The following is a 21,226-nucleotide window of genomic DNA, read 5'->3' as shown; positions in this document are numbered from 1 at the left end:
CTGCACCTGCACTGAACCCGGAACAAAGAAGGGCTCAACAGTTTACCCAGTCCTCCACTGAAGAAACATAAATGCTAATTGTAATGTTGTATTGTAGGCGTTATGTGATTAGGCATACATTTGTTTTCACACCACACATTATGTTGACATGCACGGTTAACTGCAGGGTTAAATAGAGAAGAATGCGAGGTGCATTTTGTAAAATGACAAAATGACAAGAATTGTCGTATTTTGTGCGGTCGTGGTGACATGAACAAAAAGCCTGATAAGATGTGAGTGAAATGCAGAGATGTTGCTGTGTCAGTGAAAGAGCAAAAAATGTGTATGTTGATCCAAACATACTGAGCACAAACAATGACTGTGGGGAAAAAAAGATACAATCTGAATGATATTAGTGTTGTTGCAAAAATAGCCGATCTACAAGCTTGTAGATCAGCTATTTTTTGCTATTATTGGAATTGAAATGCTGAAATATTCTTTGCTATTTATCAATTGGAATCCTGAAAAGTAAAATGTTTATTTCATGTTTTATTTAATTCAAATGCCTTTAATTATAGTTATGTTAAAGGGTAAGACCACTTTTTTAGAGGTTTGGGTTGTTTTCTTACCTTATTATGGGCAAAAAGGAAAGGTACTATGTTTACCCAGGGTAACTGGTCTAAGCTCAATAACTTGTTTACAGCCAGGCCCTGCTCATAGAACATTTCATGGTAGAGGTTCAATGCCTCCAAGGGCACTTCAGCGGTGGTAATTATAACGTGCCGGTCCGGGGATACGAACTAGCGACCTTCCGATATCAAGACCGCTCCGAAAACCGTTCGGCCACCACTGCCTCAAAACTAGTCCAAACTAGGCAAACTAGTCCATTCTATGAGTTATTTTGCTCCGTTGTGGTGTTTATTAGCAATTTAAGAAATATAAATAGTCGCTCATTGACTTCCATTGTAACGGGGAAACAGCTCTCAAAGTCACTCTTTTAGCACATAAACCAACGCAACAAAAGCTGATTCTGACAGTTTATGACATCAGGAAAACTCATGCGTTTAACTTCATGAACTAAATACACATTTACATTGGACACAAAAAAGACAATACAATTTTACTAGTCATTTAGCTACATATACAGTATAGACTGAAGTAATTGAAGCGGGTCTTGTTTGCATGTTTGGAATTGTAACAGCTGAAATCAATATGTCGTCAGTATTCTGATATTAACCTGCGGGCCGCATTAAGTGAAGGTGGGGGCCGCATGTGGCCCCCGGGCTGCCAGTTGCCCACGTACTGAAATGTAGGTCAGACTCAAGACTTCAACCTATTAACTTCTCTTCCAGCACTGGAGTCAAATGTTCTTTTCTTTCTCTGGCTTTGTGTGCTTTATTTGCTGCCGAGGAAAGTTGTGACCTCGCTCTCTGACCTCACAGTAAACCATTCACTGCTTGGCGCTTCGCTCGCCGCCTCAGCCTCAGCAGCCTGACAGCATTGTGCACGAGCAGAATGTGATGTGGAGCAGACATGTCTGAAAGTAGCCCCCCCCCCCCAGGATAGCGCCCAGGATTACATTAGATAATTGGCACTGGGTGAAAAAAACTGGGTTGGAAAATCGTGGGATAAAAATTATGTATATAAAAATAAATAAAAATAGTGATTCCCCCCCCCCCTAAAGTTTGGAAGCGCTCGTTGTAGGACTGCTACCTACCAGTTTGTCCATATCTGACAAATTGTCAAATAATATAAGATGGAGGAAAAAGGTTTGAAAATGCGAGAGGTGTTGTGAGCTTGTAGATCTGCTATCTTCACAAATCACAATATATGTGGAACCGAGAACGGAACGTCCCGACCCCTACATTACAAAGTGCTTATCAATGAAGTGAATTCATTCTGTGCAGCCTTGAATGTGGCACTGATGAGGATATTTCGTTTTACCAAAATGTTTTCAAAAGTGCTTTCCACCTGGACATACTCTTTCAGTCAGAGCTCTTTCGTTGTTCATGGTCTTTTCTTAGATACGGAGACTCGGAGAGCCACAGTGTATTGTTTAAGGCGCGTGAAACACGGTTCTTGTTTTTTAATGCAAGATAAGTTTTTCATGCAAAAGTCTAAAGAGTCGAAATTGACAGTGAACAAACATTCCAAAGAGAATGGAAAGAGAACTATGTGTTCCTCCTGCCCAGTTCCATCAATGCAAAGTCTTTGTGTAAAAGACAGCTTTAGTTATTTTCAACCAAGGTCCATGTTTAATTTTTTTCCCATTTGCTGCTTTCTTTCGTTTTAGCGATTTTAGCTATTTTTGACAAAGGGATGGGGGCGAACATATTATTTACCATATTTACCATAGAGCACCGAAGTCTGTCAATATCGTTAGAGGGCGCAAATCCACGGTTTTATGTAATGTAATGTAATTTTTTATTTGCATTGTAATTTTAGATCGCCTCATATAAGTACTGTGTTTGAAAAATAAACATCCTGGCCGCTTCACTCATATGGATATGAAGAATCAACTGACTGAGAGGAAACGCTATTGTTACTGCTACTGAATTAGTTACATTTCACCTAGAAACAGACTGTATAATATACTGTATGAGTGACTGACTGTCGCAAACGATACAGAGACACCTCCCTGACAATAACGCCGAGACAGCTTGTTTATACCACAATGCTTATATGAAACGATTTCAAGATGACCCCATGTTATTCTCCATAGAGAAATGACTTCCGTGAACCGGGCAGAAGAACCATGGGGATGAGCGAGCTGACGTCAGGACTTTGGCGCTCTATAGTCCCACTAGACCCCCAGGGAATTACATCTGGCCACACGAGATCACAGACTCTACTGAATGTGAAGGGGGGGTACTAGGGGTATGCCATACTGTGCGTCGTAGGCTCAATATGTCAGTTTGTCACCTGACTCAAACTAAGCGTTGCTGCCAAAAACAACAGCGCAGAAGCAGCAGGTGGCTGTTCATGTTCATAATTATGGACATGGTGACAGTCACTTTGACATAGTGAGTGAACCTTCCGATGACCTCTCTACTCACTACAGACTAGTAAGCCACTGACAAGGTGACGGCACAAAATGTCATTAACTAGACGCATTAAATGATGCATTTTGACAGCTCCTTCGTCCAGCGCACTTTACATGAGCAGTACAAATACATTCACACAGAGGAAATGGAAACGCAATAAGCCAACAAACAGGTTACCCTGCTCAACGGGAGGAGTTAACGGGGGTTTGGTGTGTGTTTGCTCAAGGACACTCACACTCACACACCCTTTTTTTTGTTTTTTTTACTATTTTGCAAAACATTTTTGAATAGTTAGAATGGCCAGTCTACAAGCTCACAACGTGTCAATGTAGATTGGCTAGTTGAACTATTCAAAAATCCTTTTCAAAATAGTAACAAAAAGGCAAAGAAATTCAGGGATAAGGGGTTTAGCGCTGACGGAAATGGAGCCCATAGGGTTCTAGGGTGTAGGCAGGGCCTTACGCAGGTGAAGAGCAAGCCCCCAGTAAGGTTATCCGACGTTGAAGATGCCACTACCTACTGGCAAAATGTGGAATTGCAGCACTTTAATGGAAGTGGACGGACGTTCATGACGTCACGTGCGTAAGCTTAGACCTCAAAATTGAGGTCCGGGGCTAGGCTAGGCTAAACTTCCGCTCGCTCGAGCCATTGAGTTAGAATTATACTTCCGGAAGTCTTCCGGGTGCTTCAAAACGTGAAGAGCAGCACTCCCAGAGGCATAGTGTTAGATTTATAGGGTTCTAGGGGTTAGGGTCTTACGCAGGTGAAGAGCAGCGCTCCCAGCGAGGCGTAGTGTTAGATTAATAAGGTTCTAGGGTTTAGGGTCTTACGCAGGTGAAGAGCAGCGCTCCCAGAGAGGCATAGTGTTAGATTTATAGGGTTCTAGGGTTTAGGGTCTTACGCAGGTGAAGAGCAGCGCTCCCAGCGAGGCGTAGACGATGTGAAGGATCCTGTTGCGGAAGAAGATGCAGAGGATGGAGAAGAGCACCAGCACGATGAGGCAGACGAACAGCACGCCCCGGCACGACGTGAAGTCATACTTGCTCTGGGGAGACAAAAGAAAAGACAACCAACGTTCAAGCCTGATACATATCACTTCATTGTATGTCATGTCGTGCGCCGGAAATAGCACGAGCCACAAACACATTTTTTGCCAATGGAAATACAATAGTCTCTGGGAGTGTACCAATGGAACCAAATAGACCCTTAACAGGTCTGTAACTCTGGGAGTGTACCAATGGAACCAAATAGACCCTTAACAGGTCTGTAACTCTGGGAGTGTACCAATGGAACCAAATAGACCCTTAACAGGTCTGTAACTCTGGGAGTGTACCAATGGAACCAAATAGACCCTTAACAGGTCTGTAACTCTGGGAGTGTACCAATGGAACCAAATAGACCCTTAACAGGTCTGTAACTCTGGGAGTGTACCAATGGAACCAAATAGACCCTTAACAGGTCTGTAACTCTGGGAGTGTACCAATGGAACCAAATAGACCCTTAACAGGTCTGTAACTCTGGGAGTGTACCAATGGAACCAAATAGACCCTTAACAGGTCTGTAACTCTGGGAGTGTACCAATGGAACCCCATCCCCTCTAGAAACCCTGAGAGAACCACTGTCATTCATTCATAGATAGATAGATAGATAGATAGATAGATAGATAGATAGATAGATAGATAGATAGATAGATAGATAGATAGATAGATAGATAGATAGATAGATAGATAGATAGATAGATCTACAAGCTCGTAGTGGCAAATACAAATACTTCTGGGATTCCTTGACATGAAAATGGTTGAACACCACTGACATAGAAAGGTACGTTTTCAGAAAAGGCGGGTAAATATATGGAAAAAAAAGCACCTTACCCTAAAAAAAATTGTAACCAAAGGTTTCTCAACTTATTTATGTAGTATTAGGTGTCCTTAATAACATACTAAAAGTCTACCAAAGTTTGACCACCCGAAAGGTGTTATTTTCAAGATGGCGTCCAAGATGGCCTAAAAACCATTAAAATAGCCTAACTCCTTCATTATTCACCCTAGATGTGCACAATTTGCAGTAATTCAGAAGGTTGTGGCAGAGAATATTGTCAGTTGATAGACAATAGCCTACTGATTGCAATATTGAAATATATTTGGATCTGTGGATAAAATTAGGCTCAAACTAAATAATTCATCTTTGACTATACACCCACCCAAAACTAAATTATTGCATTATTTACTCTTAGTGCAGAGTAGTCAGAACCTAAGTCTCTACCGGGTGCAGAGGGGAGTATGATAGGTGGGGTTGGGTGAGGAGGTAAAGGGGGGTCCGGACTAGGGTTGGGATTTGTTAGGACTTTAACGGTTCCGGTTCCTAACGGTTCCTAATATTATGTTTTTCCCTTTTTTCTGACATATATTATGCTTATATTATAACTATAACTATAACAAAATACATACATAAATGGATGCACCTGGGACGTATCCTCAGTGATGTATCCCAAGGTCATCGGGGTTTCGGGTCTCGCAACATCATACCCCTCACTCAGGTGACCCAGCCGGGAGTGATCAAGTCCCGACTTACGTCCCAGTAGCTACCCTCGATAAGTCCCATTAGGGAAAAACCAGGGCCACACAATCCATTCCTCCTGAACTACTCTGCCGGGACTGGGAGGTACCATTCTGGCACATGGAAGGACTAGGCTCTGTGGGTTGACACCTGTCCGGGCCCCTCCTACGTCTCACGAGGTCCACTCCTGTTCTCACCAGGTCAGGCCCTGTGCGTTGCACCAGACTCCCAGCACCAGGCACTTCATTCAGGAATGGTGGATTCTCAAGCCGCAACGGTTTCCGCAGGCTCCACCTCGCCCTTGGTGGTGCCGCAGGCTCCGCTTGAGGCTTGCATGGCCCTCCTAAAGGCCTCACCGTGGGTTTGTTGGGCTTCTTCCTCACGGAAGACACAGGCTGGGGCGCTAACCCATACTGCTCCCGGGTGCCGTCTAATTTCCGGCTGCCACCCGTCTCTCCGGTGGTCACCAGACTATTCCTGGTTGTCAGTTTTGTCACTTAGTCTATTCCTATGAGTCACTATAAATAGAAGAACTATAACAAAATACATACATAAATGGATGCACCTGGGACGTATCCTCAGTGATGTATCCCAAGGTCATCGGGGTTTCGGGTCTCGCAACATCATACCCCTCACTCAGGTGACCCAGCCGGGAGTGATCAAGTCCTAACCTAACCAAGTACTTAATAAACACAAATTAAATTATTGTATTTGCACTTTACAATTATGAGTTAAACTTCACCACCACCAGCTAGCCACCACGACAATATGATTGTTGCAATTTGTACTGTATATTAAATATACAGTACACATTGCAATAATGATTGTTGTGGTGACAAATGTCTTAATTTAATATTATTTTTTACTGTACTGTAGGCTATGATCCTGTGCTTTTTTCTGCAAACTGTTTATAAAGTAATCAATCTATGGAGGTATATGTATATGCACCTAAAGGCTGGGCTCACAACAGTTGCGTGATTAATTTAGAGCCAAATAAAAAGCAATTGAGTTGGTTATAAGTTGTAAAAATAAGTGCAGACAAATTTATTTTTATTTAATTCATGGCTCTATAGTTAACGTGATTCAGACAGAAAGACGTCCAGGCATAAAAAAAAGCTCTGTAGAAGTTAGTAGTTTTTATTTTCTAACGTTATTCGTGTAGGCGTATAGATTTTGAGATGTTTCCTGGTGCAAGTTGCAACATCCTTTGCAGGAAACTATGGCATCACATTTATTGCACTTTGCGAGTGTGGTTAACAGAGAGGGAAATGACTCTTGAGGCTGAGCACGCAAAGTGCAATAAATGCAATGCCATAGTTTCCTGCAAAGGATGTTGCAACTTGCACCAGTTTGCATGTCCACATTGAGGAAACATCTCAAAATAAATACGCCTACATGAGTCACAAGATTAATCTACTCACTCATGTACATAGGTGGGGGTCACGGCATGCTGGGGAACGGAGTGTGGAGGAGGTAGAAACTAAGGAATTGGGGTTTAGCTTAGGCTGGGAGGAGTGTTCCTATAAATGTCGCCTGGCTTATAGTCCCACTGGTCCCATGTGGACCATGCTGGCTCTTACTCCCGAGATAGGACCTCTTGAGTTAGCATAGGTAGTGAGGACATAGTCTCCACTGATGGTGGTTATCAGACCTCCACATGTTGCAAGACTGTCAGGCAGTCGTGTTCTTAAATGTATGCATGCTGGTCCCAAATGGACCTCCTGCTGGCTCCTAGGTCTATAGCTATAGGTCAGACCTCTATATAGCTATAGGTGGTTATAAGACCTCCACGTGGTGCATGATTGTTTGTCAGGCAGACTATGTCGGACTGGCTCACAGGAGAGTCGGTGTCTGGTTGGTGGCTGACCATTAATATTACTGGGGCCCCCAGTGACTGATCATTATGGCGCAGAATACCCTCTCCCCTCTCCTCTAGAACAGCTACTGTAGTACGAAAATGCAAAAAGTGCAAAAAACATGAAATTAGGGGCGCCCACTGTATTTATATTGGCCACATGGCATCCTACGTTGTCATTTAGTGTGCCCTAAACAAACATTGAAGTCCATAGTCTTGGCTGCCATATGACTTAAAAAGCCATGCGTTGGAAGGCAGCAATGCTTGTTCGTTGGATAGCAGCAGGGCTACAGCGTGGAGGGAGGTTAGATTGGGATTCTATGGGGAGACCGAGAGACTCAAGGTTATTGCCAGCAGTACCAAACACAAAGTAAATGTGAAATTAATTTTACACAGACAACTACTACAGTCTCGGGAATAAGAAGATGTCTGTGACAAGCATAACTGAACCCTATATCCGTGCGACACTCCACCACCTGCCTATATACCAAGATACATGTGTGATAGCTCTGGACTGACTTGCACACCTCTCTAGTCTCTCTAGGCCCATGAGGGGCCATTTCTCTCCAATGTATCCCCACTGAGGAGTCCATCTTCCCCATAGACCAGACAAGTGGCCAATTGGTCCTACTGAGTGTGTTTGGTGCAAAGACACTCAGCATTGTGAGCTTTTATAGATCGCCTATTTTCACAATGTTTGTCCGGCCCACAGTTTGCGAACCACTACCCTATAGGGGACATATTTTTATTATTATTATTGCCAGACACCTTTACAAATAAAATAGTGCAAACATTTCTCTGTACATTTCTTCCATGATTTGTGTAATATTCCCAGTCTAATGAGTCTATCACTTGGCAGCCATGCTTTTACAAAATGTCACATCATATGACAGTACCGCCTAGTAATAATGAATATATTCCTTATTGGTATGGTATCAAAATAAATCTCCTGGAAGCTTCAACAGAATGTGAATTTTGTATATGTGATGAATTCACCAATCCTGGGCAGTACGGCATTATAGAAAAGGGTAATGTCCTATTACACTGTTATAACCTTATAACCAATTGTTTTAATATATCATTGTACTTGTAATAGCTTGACTAAAATGTATATATGCTAATTGGATTCCTAGACCTAGATAACCAAAACATAGGGTTAGACACCAAAATTACTTTTCTAGGATTAATAATGGAGGAGTAATGGTATTTTAAGAACTGGCGGCGGCCATCTTAAAAAAACACATTTCGGGTGGTCAAACTTTGGTAAACTTTTAGTATGTTATTTAGGACACCTAATACTACATAAATCATAAATTTAGGGTCACACCATATTTTTACCTTTTAGCCTTAGGTCTAAATGGTGTTAAACCCATTCTGGACGGGAACCCCTTTTGGTGTTTTAAGCATTACGTTATACTTTAGCTATTGAAAAATAGCAGATCTACAATGGTGCAGCGCTACGAGCTTGTAGATCTGCTACTTTTGGAAAAATCGTGAAAATGAGGCACAGATCTTCTGGGGGGGTCCCTGGAACAACATATTTTCAGACGGAGGTCGGAGGTCAACATAGATATATATAGATATTTTGGGGCACCACTGACATAGAAACATGGCGTTTCTCAGAAAACTGTCAGGATTGGGAAGACATTTGTAGAAATAGCAGATCTACAAGCTCATAGCGCGCCACTGAGTGGCGCGCTACGAGCTTGGAGGTCTGCTATTTTTGAAAAATCGAAGAGCGACTGACATTTTTTAGAATCTGATCTCAGGTCAGAAGGAAAACTGTCAGGATGTAGAAGACATTTTTAGAATCTGATCTCAGGTCAGAAAGGGTTAAAGAGGTACCTGTAAGGAGAACAGCACCACGGTGAAGCAGACCACGGCGGTGATTCCCACGGCCATGATGACCGTCTCCGTGTTGTAGAAGCTGGCGATCATCCCCACCATGTAGGACAGGCTGAGGGTCAGGATGGACTACACACACGCACACACGCAGACACACGCACACACGCACACACACGCACGCGTTAATGTCACTTACAACCAGTGTTATTTAGATTTTAGTCTCTTCAATAGTCTTCATTTACTTTCAGTCACATTTTAGTCACCTGGAATGTTTTAGCATCGACTAAATATCATGCAATTTTAGTCGACTAAATCTACAGTTGATTTAGTCGACTAAAATGTATTTTGGTGGGCCTTGATGCCATCGTGTTTTAACTTTAACTTGCTGAAGATAGCCGCTATATAAGCTGACAATGCGTCGCAGCGCGTTTGAACAGAACGTCGATGTTATTGGAGCTCATTAAAAAAAAAAACGGTCACTACCTCGCGGCGGTTACGATATTAACGCTTCGGATGCAAGTGAAAGTAACGATCGGGGCAAATTAGTTATGGATGATTTTTACGTCCGATTCATCCGGCGGTTTTCAAAATAAAAGACACTTTTGTCTACGGCCTGCAGTGAGGGACATTTGACTGAATTGCGGGTCGGCAGTAAATGAGCACCGGGGGTATTTGTAACCATTAAAACAGGACGCCCAGCGATTTGTTTCTTCAGGGCCCATTTCAAGGTTGCTCCGCGCCATTTTGGAAGTAGCTATAGATGTAGCCAAAACACCCCCGAGGGGATCGACGAAATCGCGAAGTATGATTACTTCTAACGCGACTGTAGCGACGGGACCGCGATGGGCCGTCAGAAACATAATCTTTGGTTTAGAACTGGACGGACTGATTTAGATCAAGAGATATTCACATTTGAAGGTTTTTTCCCTCTAAATGACACTAAAATGGAGGGGGACCACTTAACCCATTCTGACCGGGAACCCGTTTTGGTGTCAGCATCATGTTATGCTTTAGCTATTGAAAAATAGCAGATCTACAAGCTCATAGCACGCCACCGAGTGGCGCGCTACGAGCTTGTAGGTCTGCTATTTTTGAAAAATTGAAGAACGACTGACATTTTTTTAATCTGATCTCGGGTCAGAATGGGTTAATCAGACCAGTGTGTAGTCCAGTGGAAACCTCGTATGAATCTGATCTCAGGTCAGAATGGGTTTAAAGTTACCAGGGCGATCAGGTTCCAGGGGTGCTTGCGGCGGAACTCTCCGCAGCAGCTCAGGACGATGAGGCACACGAAGAAGATGGCGTAGGACACGTAGTACGTCCACGGGTTCTCCGTCACAAACGTCTTGGCCTCCTCCACGAACGTGAAGATGGCCACGAAGGAGAAGGTGACCATGAGCTGCACCGTCAGCACCAAGAACACCTGGGGAGGAGAGGAGGTATATGACGTTAGTTATTTTTATTCATCGCTTGAACAGATTATTTCAAACTTTAGCTGTTGGAAAATAGCAGCTCTATACAAGCTCGTAAGCGCATCTGCTATTTGTTTTATTTATTTATAATCTTGAAAATGTGGCGCAAATCTTTGAATACCGGTATATATTCTTTCAGAGCGAACGTTTTTTAACTCATATCTTTGCTTCTGGGGGTGTCACTGGGCAATTACATATATTTTGGGGGTACTTGACATGAAATATTTTGAAAACCACTGACATAGAAACAGGTTTTTCAGAAAACTGTCATGACTTAGAAGACATCATTATTTTTAATTTAATGAATGGATTAACACAGCACCAGGAACACCTGGGAGAGGGGAACCACGAAGGATCATTAAACTAACTGGTTGTATTCTCACAGTAGCACTACAGATCAGTGGAATTCCAACCCTGTTCATATCAAGGTACATCATCTATTCGGCATTTTTAGCCACGGACCACCAATTTGATGACATTTAGACTCTCAGAGACTCAAGAACCAAGAATATCTTGTTATCCTCTCTACTCTAAAACTAAATGTCTTCCATCTTCATCGACTCTACCTTAGTATACCTTCTAAACTAAATGTCTGTCCATCGTCCAACACCTTCCCTACCGACGGTCATCACCGTCGCCATCACCTGCCTGGTTCCCCCGATGCAGCCCTGTTTAGGAGTAGGGCTTTGAGGAGGGCCAGGAAGATCATGGCTGACCCCAACACACCCTGCAGGCTACAGTCTTTTTTGGAATACCGGATGACTCGCCCCGGCGAGATATCTTCACTTTTGGCGAGATGTCTTCACTTTTGGTCGAGTCGTCTTCACCTCGCCGGGGCGAGTTGTCTTGTCATGAATAACAGTAATTAGCGCAAGTTTCTGTCCCAGAAGGATATGCGTGGCTGCTGCGTGGCTGCTCGGGCGAGTCGTGAAGACCTTTTTGGCGAGTTGTCTTCACTTTTTGGTGAGTCGTCCGGACAACTCACCAAAAAGCGTAAAGGGGCGAGTCATCTTGTTACCCTTTTTTGCCCTGCTCCCCTCAGGCAAGAGGTTGTGTTCTCTAAAAACTGTGAAGGCCAGACACTCATTTTTCCTCCATGTCAGGGGATATTATTACAATCTGGGAATACATTTCTTAACAAGAATTGTCTTGTTTGTAAAGGTGTCTACTAACATATCCCACACAGTGTTGTTTTTGGCAGCAGATTTCAATTTTAGTTTTATTCATAGTCTCTTGAATAGTTTTCACTTAGTTTTAGTCACATTTTAGTCACCTGGAATGTATTAGTGTTAGTGTAGTTTTAGTCGACTAAATGTCATAAGATTTTAGTCGACTAAAATGTATTTTGGCGGGCCTTGTTGCCGTCATAATGACTTATTTTACACTTGCTGAAAATAGCCGATCTACAAGCTCACAGCAGCAGCGCGACGCGTTGTGAACTTGTAGATCTGCTATTTTCAGCATGCAACCAAGTGTAAAATGACTTATACTGGATCTGTTGTCCTCTAGTCCCTTCCTAACATTTTAGTCTAGTTTTTATTTGTTGACGAAATTGTCAGTATATTTAGTCTTAGTTTTAGTCATCATAGCATAGTTTTCATTTAGTTTTCTTCAGTGGAAAAAGGTAGTCGGCGAACATTTCTCGTCTTAGTTTTAGTCGACGAAAATAACACTGATCCCACATTCTATTCAACCACCCTAAGGGGCATTTTTGACAGCTGCTGAAAGTTGGGGTACCATCATCAACACAAACGCGTCAAACTAGAGGGTTTTCATGATTCTGAACCCATTTCAAGCACTAGTTTTGCACGGAAAGCACTCATTGGGCTAAATTCAGCTGTTTTTAGCCCAATCGCAATAAAGCCCAATAAAGGCTTCTGATTCTGACCTTCTAAACTAAATGTCTTAGATGGTCCCTACCTTCTAAACTAAATGTCTTAGATGGTCCCTACCTTCTAAACTAAATGTCTTAGATGGTCCCTACCTTCTAAACTAAATGTCTTAGATGGTCCCTACCTTCTAAACTAAATGTCTTAGATGGTCTCTACAGCGGGTCATGTTTGCATGTTGTGGACTAGTAACAGCTGAAACCAATATTATAATCAGTATTCTGACATTCTCCACATTAAGTGAAGGTGGGGGCCACATTGATGTGGCCCCCGGGACGCCAGTTGCCCACCCCTGTCTTAGATGGTCCGTACCGTACCTTCCTGATGAAAGCCTGTCGGATGCTCTTGTCCTCGAAGCCGGAGTTGGTGAACTCGTCGTTGTCATCGTAAGACGGAGGGATGTCTCCGTAACCGGGGCTGACCATGGGCGCTGGAACAAAAAGAAAAGGAAAGAAACAAGGTTTAAGTGAACTATGTGCTAATACAGTGGGTTCGCAACCTTTTCTGGACCAGCGTATTCTTTTTTTATTTTATCCCACGGTTTTTGTAACCCATTTGTAATATTGTCTAATGTGATCATGGGCTCTACACTCCCTCTGGAAGTTGCCAACCTGGGGAGAGCAACGGACTGACCTCCTGCTTCGTTCTATGCATGAGGAGTCCAAGTCGGTTCTTTTCACCTGACAGGGGGGGGAGTTTCCCCGGTTGGACGTATAGCACGTGGAATTTAACACGTCATTCCAACCAGTTCCCCTCCATCAGGCTTGGACCAATGGAACTAACGTAGTATACCCAATACATGGAATCGTTTCTAATTATTTGTATCACAAAGAAAACACCTTTTCCCAGTGTTTTAACCATAGACTGTAAAAGAAATATGGACAAAGCGTTCCCCGGGTCTAACATGGACGTAAAATGAAGCCTGTAATTCCTTTCACTGTAAGTCGCCATATTTCTAGATCCGTTTGGGCCCAGCTGGCCATTGGCTGGCTCCGTTTGGGCGCAGATGGCCATTGGCTGGCCCAGAATTACTCTTCGTTGGTTTTTATTCTTACTGAAAGGGGGGTGGCTCCCGATCATAGACTGTAACGGTAGCCACGCCCCTCAGAACATACGCAACTTTATGGTCATTTTTTAAATAAATGGGACCATAATTTAGCAAAAAGAATATTATGACATGAGAAATGAGACTTTAAACTAGTGACTGGAAGCAGAAAGTATTCATGACCATGTTTATTAAGGTACCGGTAATACAGTCTAGTTGAAGTTGGGCCCAAATACATGGTCCTCTATGGAGATTTTTGGGCCCAATGTCAGCGCCACAACAGGCCATTATATGAACTTTCAGGAAGTCCCGATTTCCTTAGTGACTTCACGAAATATCTATCTGACTGCCCCCCCTGGTTTTAAAGAAATAAAAGTAAAAATGCTATTCCCTCGCGGCCCAGCAGGTTGAGAACCACGGTGCTAGGAAAATAAGCAGCAGTGTTGTTTTGGACACAGGCCACCTGACTGAAGCATTGATCAAGTCCATTCGTTTTTTTTTCGTTTTCTACATTTTGTTTTTAATTCCTATTATTTCAAAAACATTTACATTTTTTTTTTTTTTTTCATGAATTGATAACAAAACTCAAAAGAAAAAGAAATGTAAGAAATTCCATAAATTAGAAAACAAATGTTTAAGAAGTAGTGAAATACAGCCGATCTACAAGCTCACAACGCGGCGTGAAGCGGCGCGTCGTGAGCTTGTAGATCGGCTTTTTTCACTAGTTTGGGTCCCGGGCAAACGTCTAATTTCTCTTTTTGGGGGCACGATGATACCATCTGTACAGTAAAACGTTGGGGAACCACTGGTCTGAAGACTAGACTATAGAGACTACAGATGCACTCCACGGTTGGTTCTCTCTGCACAGCTCACATGGAAACGGCAAAGCTTGCAGGATTTCTCCGGGTAATAATTATAGGTCCGCTTTTTTTAAAGCGAAAAGAAAATTGCCACCTAAACGAAGAAGAACGTTCCATTCCAAACCGGTGCGCTCTCTTTCTCTAACCCATTTTGGGGCGGAAACCCCCTTTTGGTGTTTTAATTTAAAGCATTATGTTAAGCTTTAGCTGTTGAAAAATAGCAGATCTACAAGCTCATAGCGCGGCTTGTAGGTCTGCTTTAGAAAAAATCGTGAAAATGCCTTGAATCTTTGAATATATATTATTAACATTTTAACTCAAATCTTTGCTTCTGCGGGTCCCTGGAACCACATATTTTCAGATGGGGGGGGGGGGGGGGGGCGGAGGCATATTACATATAATTTTTGGGGTCCTTGACATGAAATATAATTTATTTAATTTCGACGTCAGGCCTAAATTGGCTAATGGAAAAAGAAATAAAACAGCTACTGGGCTTTAGGGAACAGGAGGGGAGAGTCAACGCTGAGGGAATTACAAAACGCTAAAAGCTGCCTCTACTGAAAAGGTTTCTCTACGTTCACAAGAAGCATTGGTTGATATTTGTCACTGTACCTTCTCCTCACCCGACTGACTTTCCTTGGAGATGTTTGCGGGACACAGTCGTACAATCAAAAATAAAATAAGGCTTAAATGGTTTATCAGATTCATTATTAAACAATCTATTCACATTTTCTTGCTTCGGTTTGTTGCTGCGTACATATATATATTTTAAAACTATACATATTATTTGTGTGCAAATACAATTGTGATGTAGCATTAAAGGACCACTTCACCACTTTTCAACCTATCTTCATATAATAGGTCCTCACTAATAATCATGATAAAATGATTATAGGAGGGCTGTGGGCAGTTCAGAAACCGTCTTCCAGTGACATCATCATTAGGCAGATCTTTTCATACAAAAATGTTTAGATTTTCATTATCGTGAGAACGATGGCTTCCATTTTCGCATTGCAACTTTTCAGGACTCGAAAGCCTGCAGTTTCTATTAGCTTGTATTCCCCATCGATGATGTCACTGGAAGACGGTTTCTGAACTGCCCACACCCCTCCTATGAGACACAGACCGAGTAGAAAAAAATTGCACCATTCTTTCATGATTATTAGTGAGGACCTATTATATGAAGATAGGTTGAAAAGTGGTGAAGTGGTCCTTTAAGTCTTCTCGTCCATCAAAAAAACGTCCTAATTCCAGTGGGAAGATTTTCTGCCTTCTGAGAGGAGAAAGAGCACAAAGAAATGAAATAATGAAGACAACGACAGAAAGAGAGAGAGAGAGAGAGAGACTATAGGAAAGGAACAGAAAAGGACCAGAAAGGAATAGAAGAGGCAGATAGGCCAAACCACCGTGTTGGTGAAGAGGTCACCACCGAAAAGGTGGCAACCTCTTCACCTAAAACAGGAGTATGACTAGGTCTTAACAACCCATTGTGAGCGGGAACCCCTTTTGGTGTTTTAAGCATTACTTTAGCTATTGCGAAATAGCAGATCTACAAGCTCATAGTGTGGCACAGAGTGCCGCGCTACGAGCTTGTAGATCTGCTATTTTTTTCCAAAAATCGCGAAAATGTGGCGCAAATCTTTGAATATATATTCTTTCAGAGCACTTGTTTTTTAACTCAAATCTTTGCTTCATGGGGGGAGGGTCCCTGGAACAACATATTCTCAGATAGGGGTCGGCGGCCAATTACATATATTCTTGGGGGTCCTTGACATAGAAACAGGGTTTTCTTTTCAGAAAACTGGCAGGATTTAGAAGGCATTTTGTAGAAATGGGTTAAGACTCACCCGTGGGGTCTGCGGGGTATCCGCCGGGCTGCATGGGGCCCTGCTGGTAGGGCATCTGGGGGTAAGGCCCCGGCTGGAAGCCCATGACCGGCTGCCCGTAGCCCGGCTGCCCGTAGGCGGGCGCCGGCGGCGGCTGCCCGTAGGGCGGCGCGGTCGGCTGGCCGAAGGCGGCGGCCGAGGGGAAGGGCCCCCCGGGGCCCGGGCCGTAGTTGGGAGGGGGCATGGCGAAGCCGGGCTGCGGAGGCCCGTACATGTTGTTGTGGAGAGGGTTGTTCTCTCCCATGATGGGGAAGCTGCTCTTGTCCGTCGACATGGTGGTGGTGGTGGTGGGGCGCTGGCCGGCTCACTGCTCACTCCTACAGAACAGAGACATGTGGATATTTACACACCAGGGGTGGGCAACTTTGACACTGGAGAGGGCCACCATATTTACACACTCACTCCATAGGGCCACCAGGGGCCACCATATTTACACACTCACTCCATAGGGCCACCAGGGGCCACCATATTTACACACTCACTCCATAGGGCCACCAGGGGCCACCATATTTACACACTCACTCCATAGGGCCACCAGGGGCCACCATATTTTCACACTCACTCCATAGGGCCACCAGGGGCCACCATATTTTCACACTCACTCCATAGGGCCACCAGGGGCTACCATATTTCCACACTCACTCCATAGGGCCCCAGGGGCTACCATATTTCCACACTCACTCCATAGGGCCCCAGGGGCTACCATATTTCCACACTCACTCCATAGGGCCCCAGGGGCTACCATATTTCCACACTCACTCCAGAGGGCCACCATAGTTCCACACTCACTCCAGAGGGCCACCATAGGGCCACCATATTTCCACACTGACTCCAAAGGGCCATTATAGTTCCACATTCACTCCGGAGGGCCACTATAGTTCCACACTCACTCCAGAAGAGTCCAGAGGGCCACCATATTTCCACACACACTCCAGAGGGCCACTATAGTTCCACACTCACTCCAGAGGGCCACTATAGTTCCACACTCACTCCAGAGGGCCACTATAGTTCCACACTCACTCCAGAGGGCCACTATAGTTTCACACTCACTCCAGAGGGCCACTATAGTTCCACACTCACTCCAGATGGCCACCATATTTCCACGTTGCATATTTTGCTATATTTGAATTGAAATCCCCCCCGCCCACATTAGACCTGTGTTTCATAATTGTTTAGGACAATATGTAAAGGTAAAGTTGAATAAATTGCAGATTGATACAAAAGCCATACCAACCCTGATAATAAAATGACTTTAGTCATTTCATATTTTAAAACAAAAACGCCAGACGGCAGAGGGTAAACCTTTTCTTTTATGAAATATCTGTGATCGTCAGGATTTTCTGGACGATTGAACATGCATTCTATTGCTAGTTTATAGCCACTTCAAATACTCTTATCTTAAAACAACGAATAACCGAAAATAGGCCATCTACAAGCTTACAGCACGTTGCGGTGCGACATGCTGTAAGCTTGTAGATAGCCTATTTTCGGTGCAAGACATGACAGTCTTCCATAGAAGAAGACGGGCTGAATTCTACATGTGATCTAAATGACTGAAATCAGTCGTGGCGACTGAGAATTTTGAGCACACAGCGATGGGACAGACACTTCATTTACACTGACTGCAGTCCCAGCAAAATGGTCAAATAAAATGGCAAATGTTGCATTTATATATAGCGCCTTTATCCAAGACGCTTCACATAGATTGTGCATTACATTCACCCATTCATACACTCGTTCATACACCGATGGCGGAGGAAACCATGCAAGGCACCAACCAACCAACCTGCACACATTAGGGGTTCAGAGTCTTGCCCAAGGACACCAACTCTGGGGGAGCCCACAGGGATCCAACCGGGTCCCATGCGGCGACTCTATACCCCCTGAGCCACTGCCGCCCCCCCTAGCACACAGCAATGGAACAGAGAGAGACAGACATGTTGTTGCAAAGAAGCTGCGGACAGCCGAGAACGTCCGCGGCTCTTTAGTAAGTGTGGCAGCACCTAGAGAGAGACATAGTGTTGCACTGTTGCCTGCTAATTACACACAGAGAGAGAGTGAGAGAGAGAGAGAGAGAATGCTAATTCCCCCACACAGCAACTCTGTCATTTCTCGACCGTTTTGGACGTGGGGCGGCTCGCCGGAACCGGGCTGGCAACCTGGGCACGGTTCCTGTGGGTCTGGAAGTTCCGGGGGACCCACCGGGGACCCCCACGCGGAGTTGCACCACTCAGTTCACACAGGTGTGATTTCTTTCAACAATGTAACTGCTTTAATTCGTTCTCGGCCCATCTGTTATACATCTTTTATTTCTTTTTTCGGTCTTCAAATTCATCTATTTGATATTGCTGTACGTGTTTAAATGCATATCGTTGATTTGTTGTTGCGCATCTCGGCTATACATTGACAACGATGGCCTGCCCCTCAACTGTACTTTACGAGTTTAACCCATTCTGGGCGGTATAACCCCTTTTGGTGTTTTAAGCATTATGTTACGCCTTAGCTATTGAAAAATAGAAGATCTACAAGCTCATAGCGCGGCACTCAAATCTTTGCTTCTGGGGTCCCTGGTACAACATATTTTGAGATGGGCGTCGGCGGCCAATTACATATAATTCTGGGGGTCCTTATACGTACAGTAAATAGTTTGAGAACGACTGACAACATAAAAACTTAAAAACATAGGTTTTTAAGAAAACTGTTGGGATTTAGAAGGCATCTGTAGAATCGTCCTCAGGTCTACAGTAAATTTGGCTTTGGCTACGCAGCAGGGCAGTAAGGAATCCATGGATTTGACATGTAGGATTAACCCACTTAGGCCCGAGGTCGAAATAAATAAAATGTACAAAGATTTGTGCCACGTTTTCACGATTTTTCAAAAATAGCAGACCTACAAGCTCGTAGCGCGCCACCGAGTGGCGCGCTATGAGCTTGTAGATCTGCTATTTTTCAATAGCTAAATTATAACATAATGTTTAAAACACCAAAAGTAGTAGTAGTTGAATCAAATAGAACTAGACTTTTCAAGGAACAACAGCTCCATCCCCATGTCATATACTACAATCCCACAAAGCAAACAGAATGTCTGCTATTTAAACATTCAGTACAAGTCACATATAACCCTAAAACCATCACATTACATCATGTCGTCTGAAGTGGCCAAACGTTACATCTGACTGATTAGAAAACGGCGGAGCAAAAAGAGATGAAAACAGTTTGGTTGAAGGGTAAACAATAGAACTGTACGCACACACGCACATCATGCAGGCGTGCACGGCCGCACGCACACACACACGTACGTGTCTACTTAAACTGAGCTCTCCTTTTCTTGCTCCAGTGCTAACAGCGTTGCCATGGACGCATGTGGTGACATCTTGGAAATATAATGCATTATTAATCGGACTAGCCTGGGAGACGTAACTGCAGTGTCGTCGCGTGCACACACACACACACACACACACACACACACACACACACACACACACACACAAACACAAAGAGGGTGCATTTTTAGACACCTTTAAACCCGAGGTCTTTCCGAGAAACTTCACACAAGGGTTACACACTGCCATTCCGAAGGCCGCTATTCCGACGCATGGCCATTCTGACTCACCCCGTTACCAAACCTGTACCTAACCCTAAAAAGAAATACATTCCCCTTTAAAGTCAAGGCCCACAAGTCCTTAGAACAGAGCTTTGGCAGGGAGGAGGAGGAGGAGGGGGTGAAGCCAAAGCCATTTCCACAAACTGCTGACTTCAAAGTTCAAACGAGTGGGCAGCAGCAGTACTGTTAGGAAGCAGAACCGCTGACTTGTGGTCGGTACACTGCTGTGCGTGTGTGTGCACACGTGTGCGTGTGTGTGTTTGTGTGTGTGCGTGTGTGTGTGTGTGGTGAAGAAGATAGATTTTCACTCAAGACCGATTTGATTGTCTCTCCGTGATCTGGGGAGGTCACGTCACGGACTCACTAGTAGACACGAGTGAAAACCACGGTTCTACAAGCTCTTACAAGTCAACACCGAACAGACCCCCCTCACCCTGTATCATGACGCGCTGCATTATGGTGCGAGATAATAAACCCATCAAAGCTTGTCGCTATGTCGCTTTAAAACAAACACATCCCGCACCTGAACACCGGTGGTCTTACAGGCCTCGGCTGCTGCAGGTTCCTCTCACACAAATGCAAACAGAGTTCAGCAGCACAGTGCACGACGGACCAGTGTTGATTTCGTCGACTAAAAAACTAAGACGAAAAATGTCCGTCGACTACATTTTTTCACTGACGAAAACTAAATGGAAACTACATGAAAACTATAAGCTATGATGACTAAAACTAAGACTAAATAGTAAATATATTGACAATTTCGTCCACAAATAAAAACGATATGTAGCCTATGTCTGAAAATAGCAGGTCTACAAGCCGTCTGCAATCTGCCATTTTCAGCAAGTGTAAAAATCAGCCATTACGACGGCATCAAGGCCCGCCAGAACACATTTTAGTCGACTAAATCAACTGTAGATTTAGTCGACTAAAATCTTGTGAAATTTAGTCGACTAAAACTAGGCTAACACTAAAACATCCCAGGTGACTAGTAAAATGTGACTAAAACTAAATTAAGTTCATTCCAAAGACTATGGCTTCTTAGACCAAAATAGAAATGTGCAGCCAAAAACAACACCGCGGCGGACCCACTTACGACTAATGAACTAAAATGTTTATAGGAGTCGTCACGGCGGCCAAACAGCTCCAAGTACAAGCACTCTTTAAGGGCATGATACGTATAAGCAGGCTAAG

The 21,226-nt window shown here is 43.8% G+C and overlaps 1 protein-coding gene across 1 annotated transcript in view; it reads right to left on the bottom strand.

Annotated features, from left to right (window-relative positions):
* The window catches only part of grinaa (glutamate receptor, ionotropic, N-methyl D-aspartate-associated protein 1a (glutamate binding)), a 48,324-nt gene that overhangs the window by 2,958 nt on the left and 24,140 nt on the right, over positions 1-21,226 (bottom strand). Inside the window, exons 2-6 of the mRNA XM_080787642.1 lie at positions 16,393-16,748; positions 12,958-13,070; positions 10,502-10,702; positions 9,280-9,408; positions 3,925-4,068 (exon numbers count right to left, since the gene is read on the bottom strand). Coding sequence (XP_080643768.1) covers positions 3,925-4,068; positions 9,280-9,408; positions 10,502-10,702; positions 12,958-13,070; positions 16,393-16,705 — 900 coding nt within the window. The 5' untranslated portion in view covers positions 16,706-16,748. The remainder of the gene's footprint in view (positions 1-3,924; positions 4,069-9,279; positions 9,409-10,501; positions 10,703-12,957; positions 13,071-16,392; positions 16,749-21,226) is intronic.

The sequence above is a fragment of the Protomyctophum bolini genome, assembly GCF_963924005.1.
Source record: "Protomyctophum bolini genome assembly, chromosome: 17".
Taxonomy (NCBI): Eukaryota; Metazoa; Chordata; class Actinopteri; order Myctophiformes; family Myctophidae; genus Protomyctophum; species Protomyctophum bolini.
The sequence above is the reverse complement of the archived record's forward strand: the minus strand, read 5'-3'. Positions and strand labels throughout refer to the sequence as shown.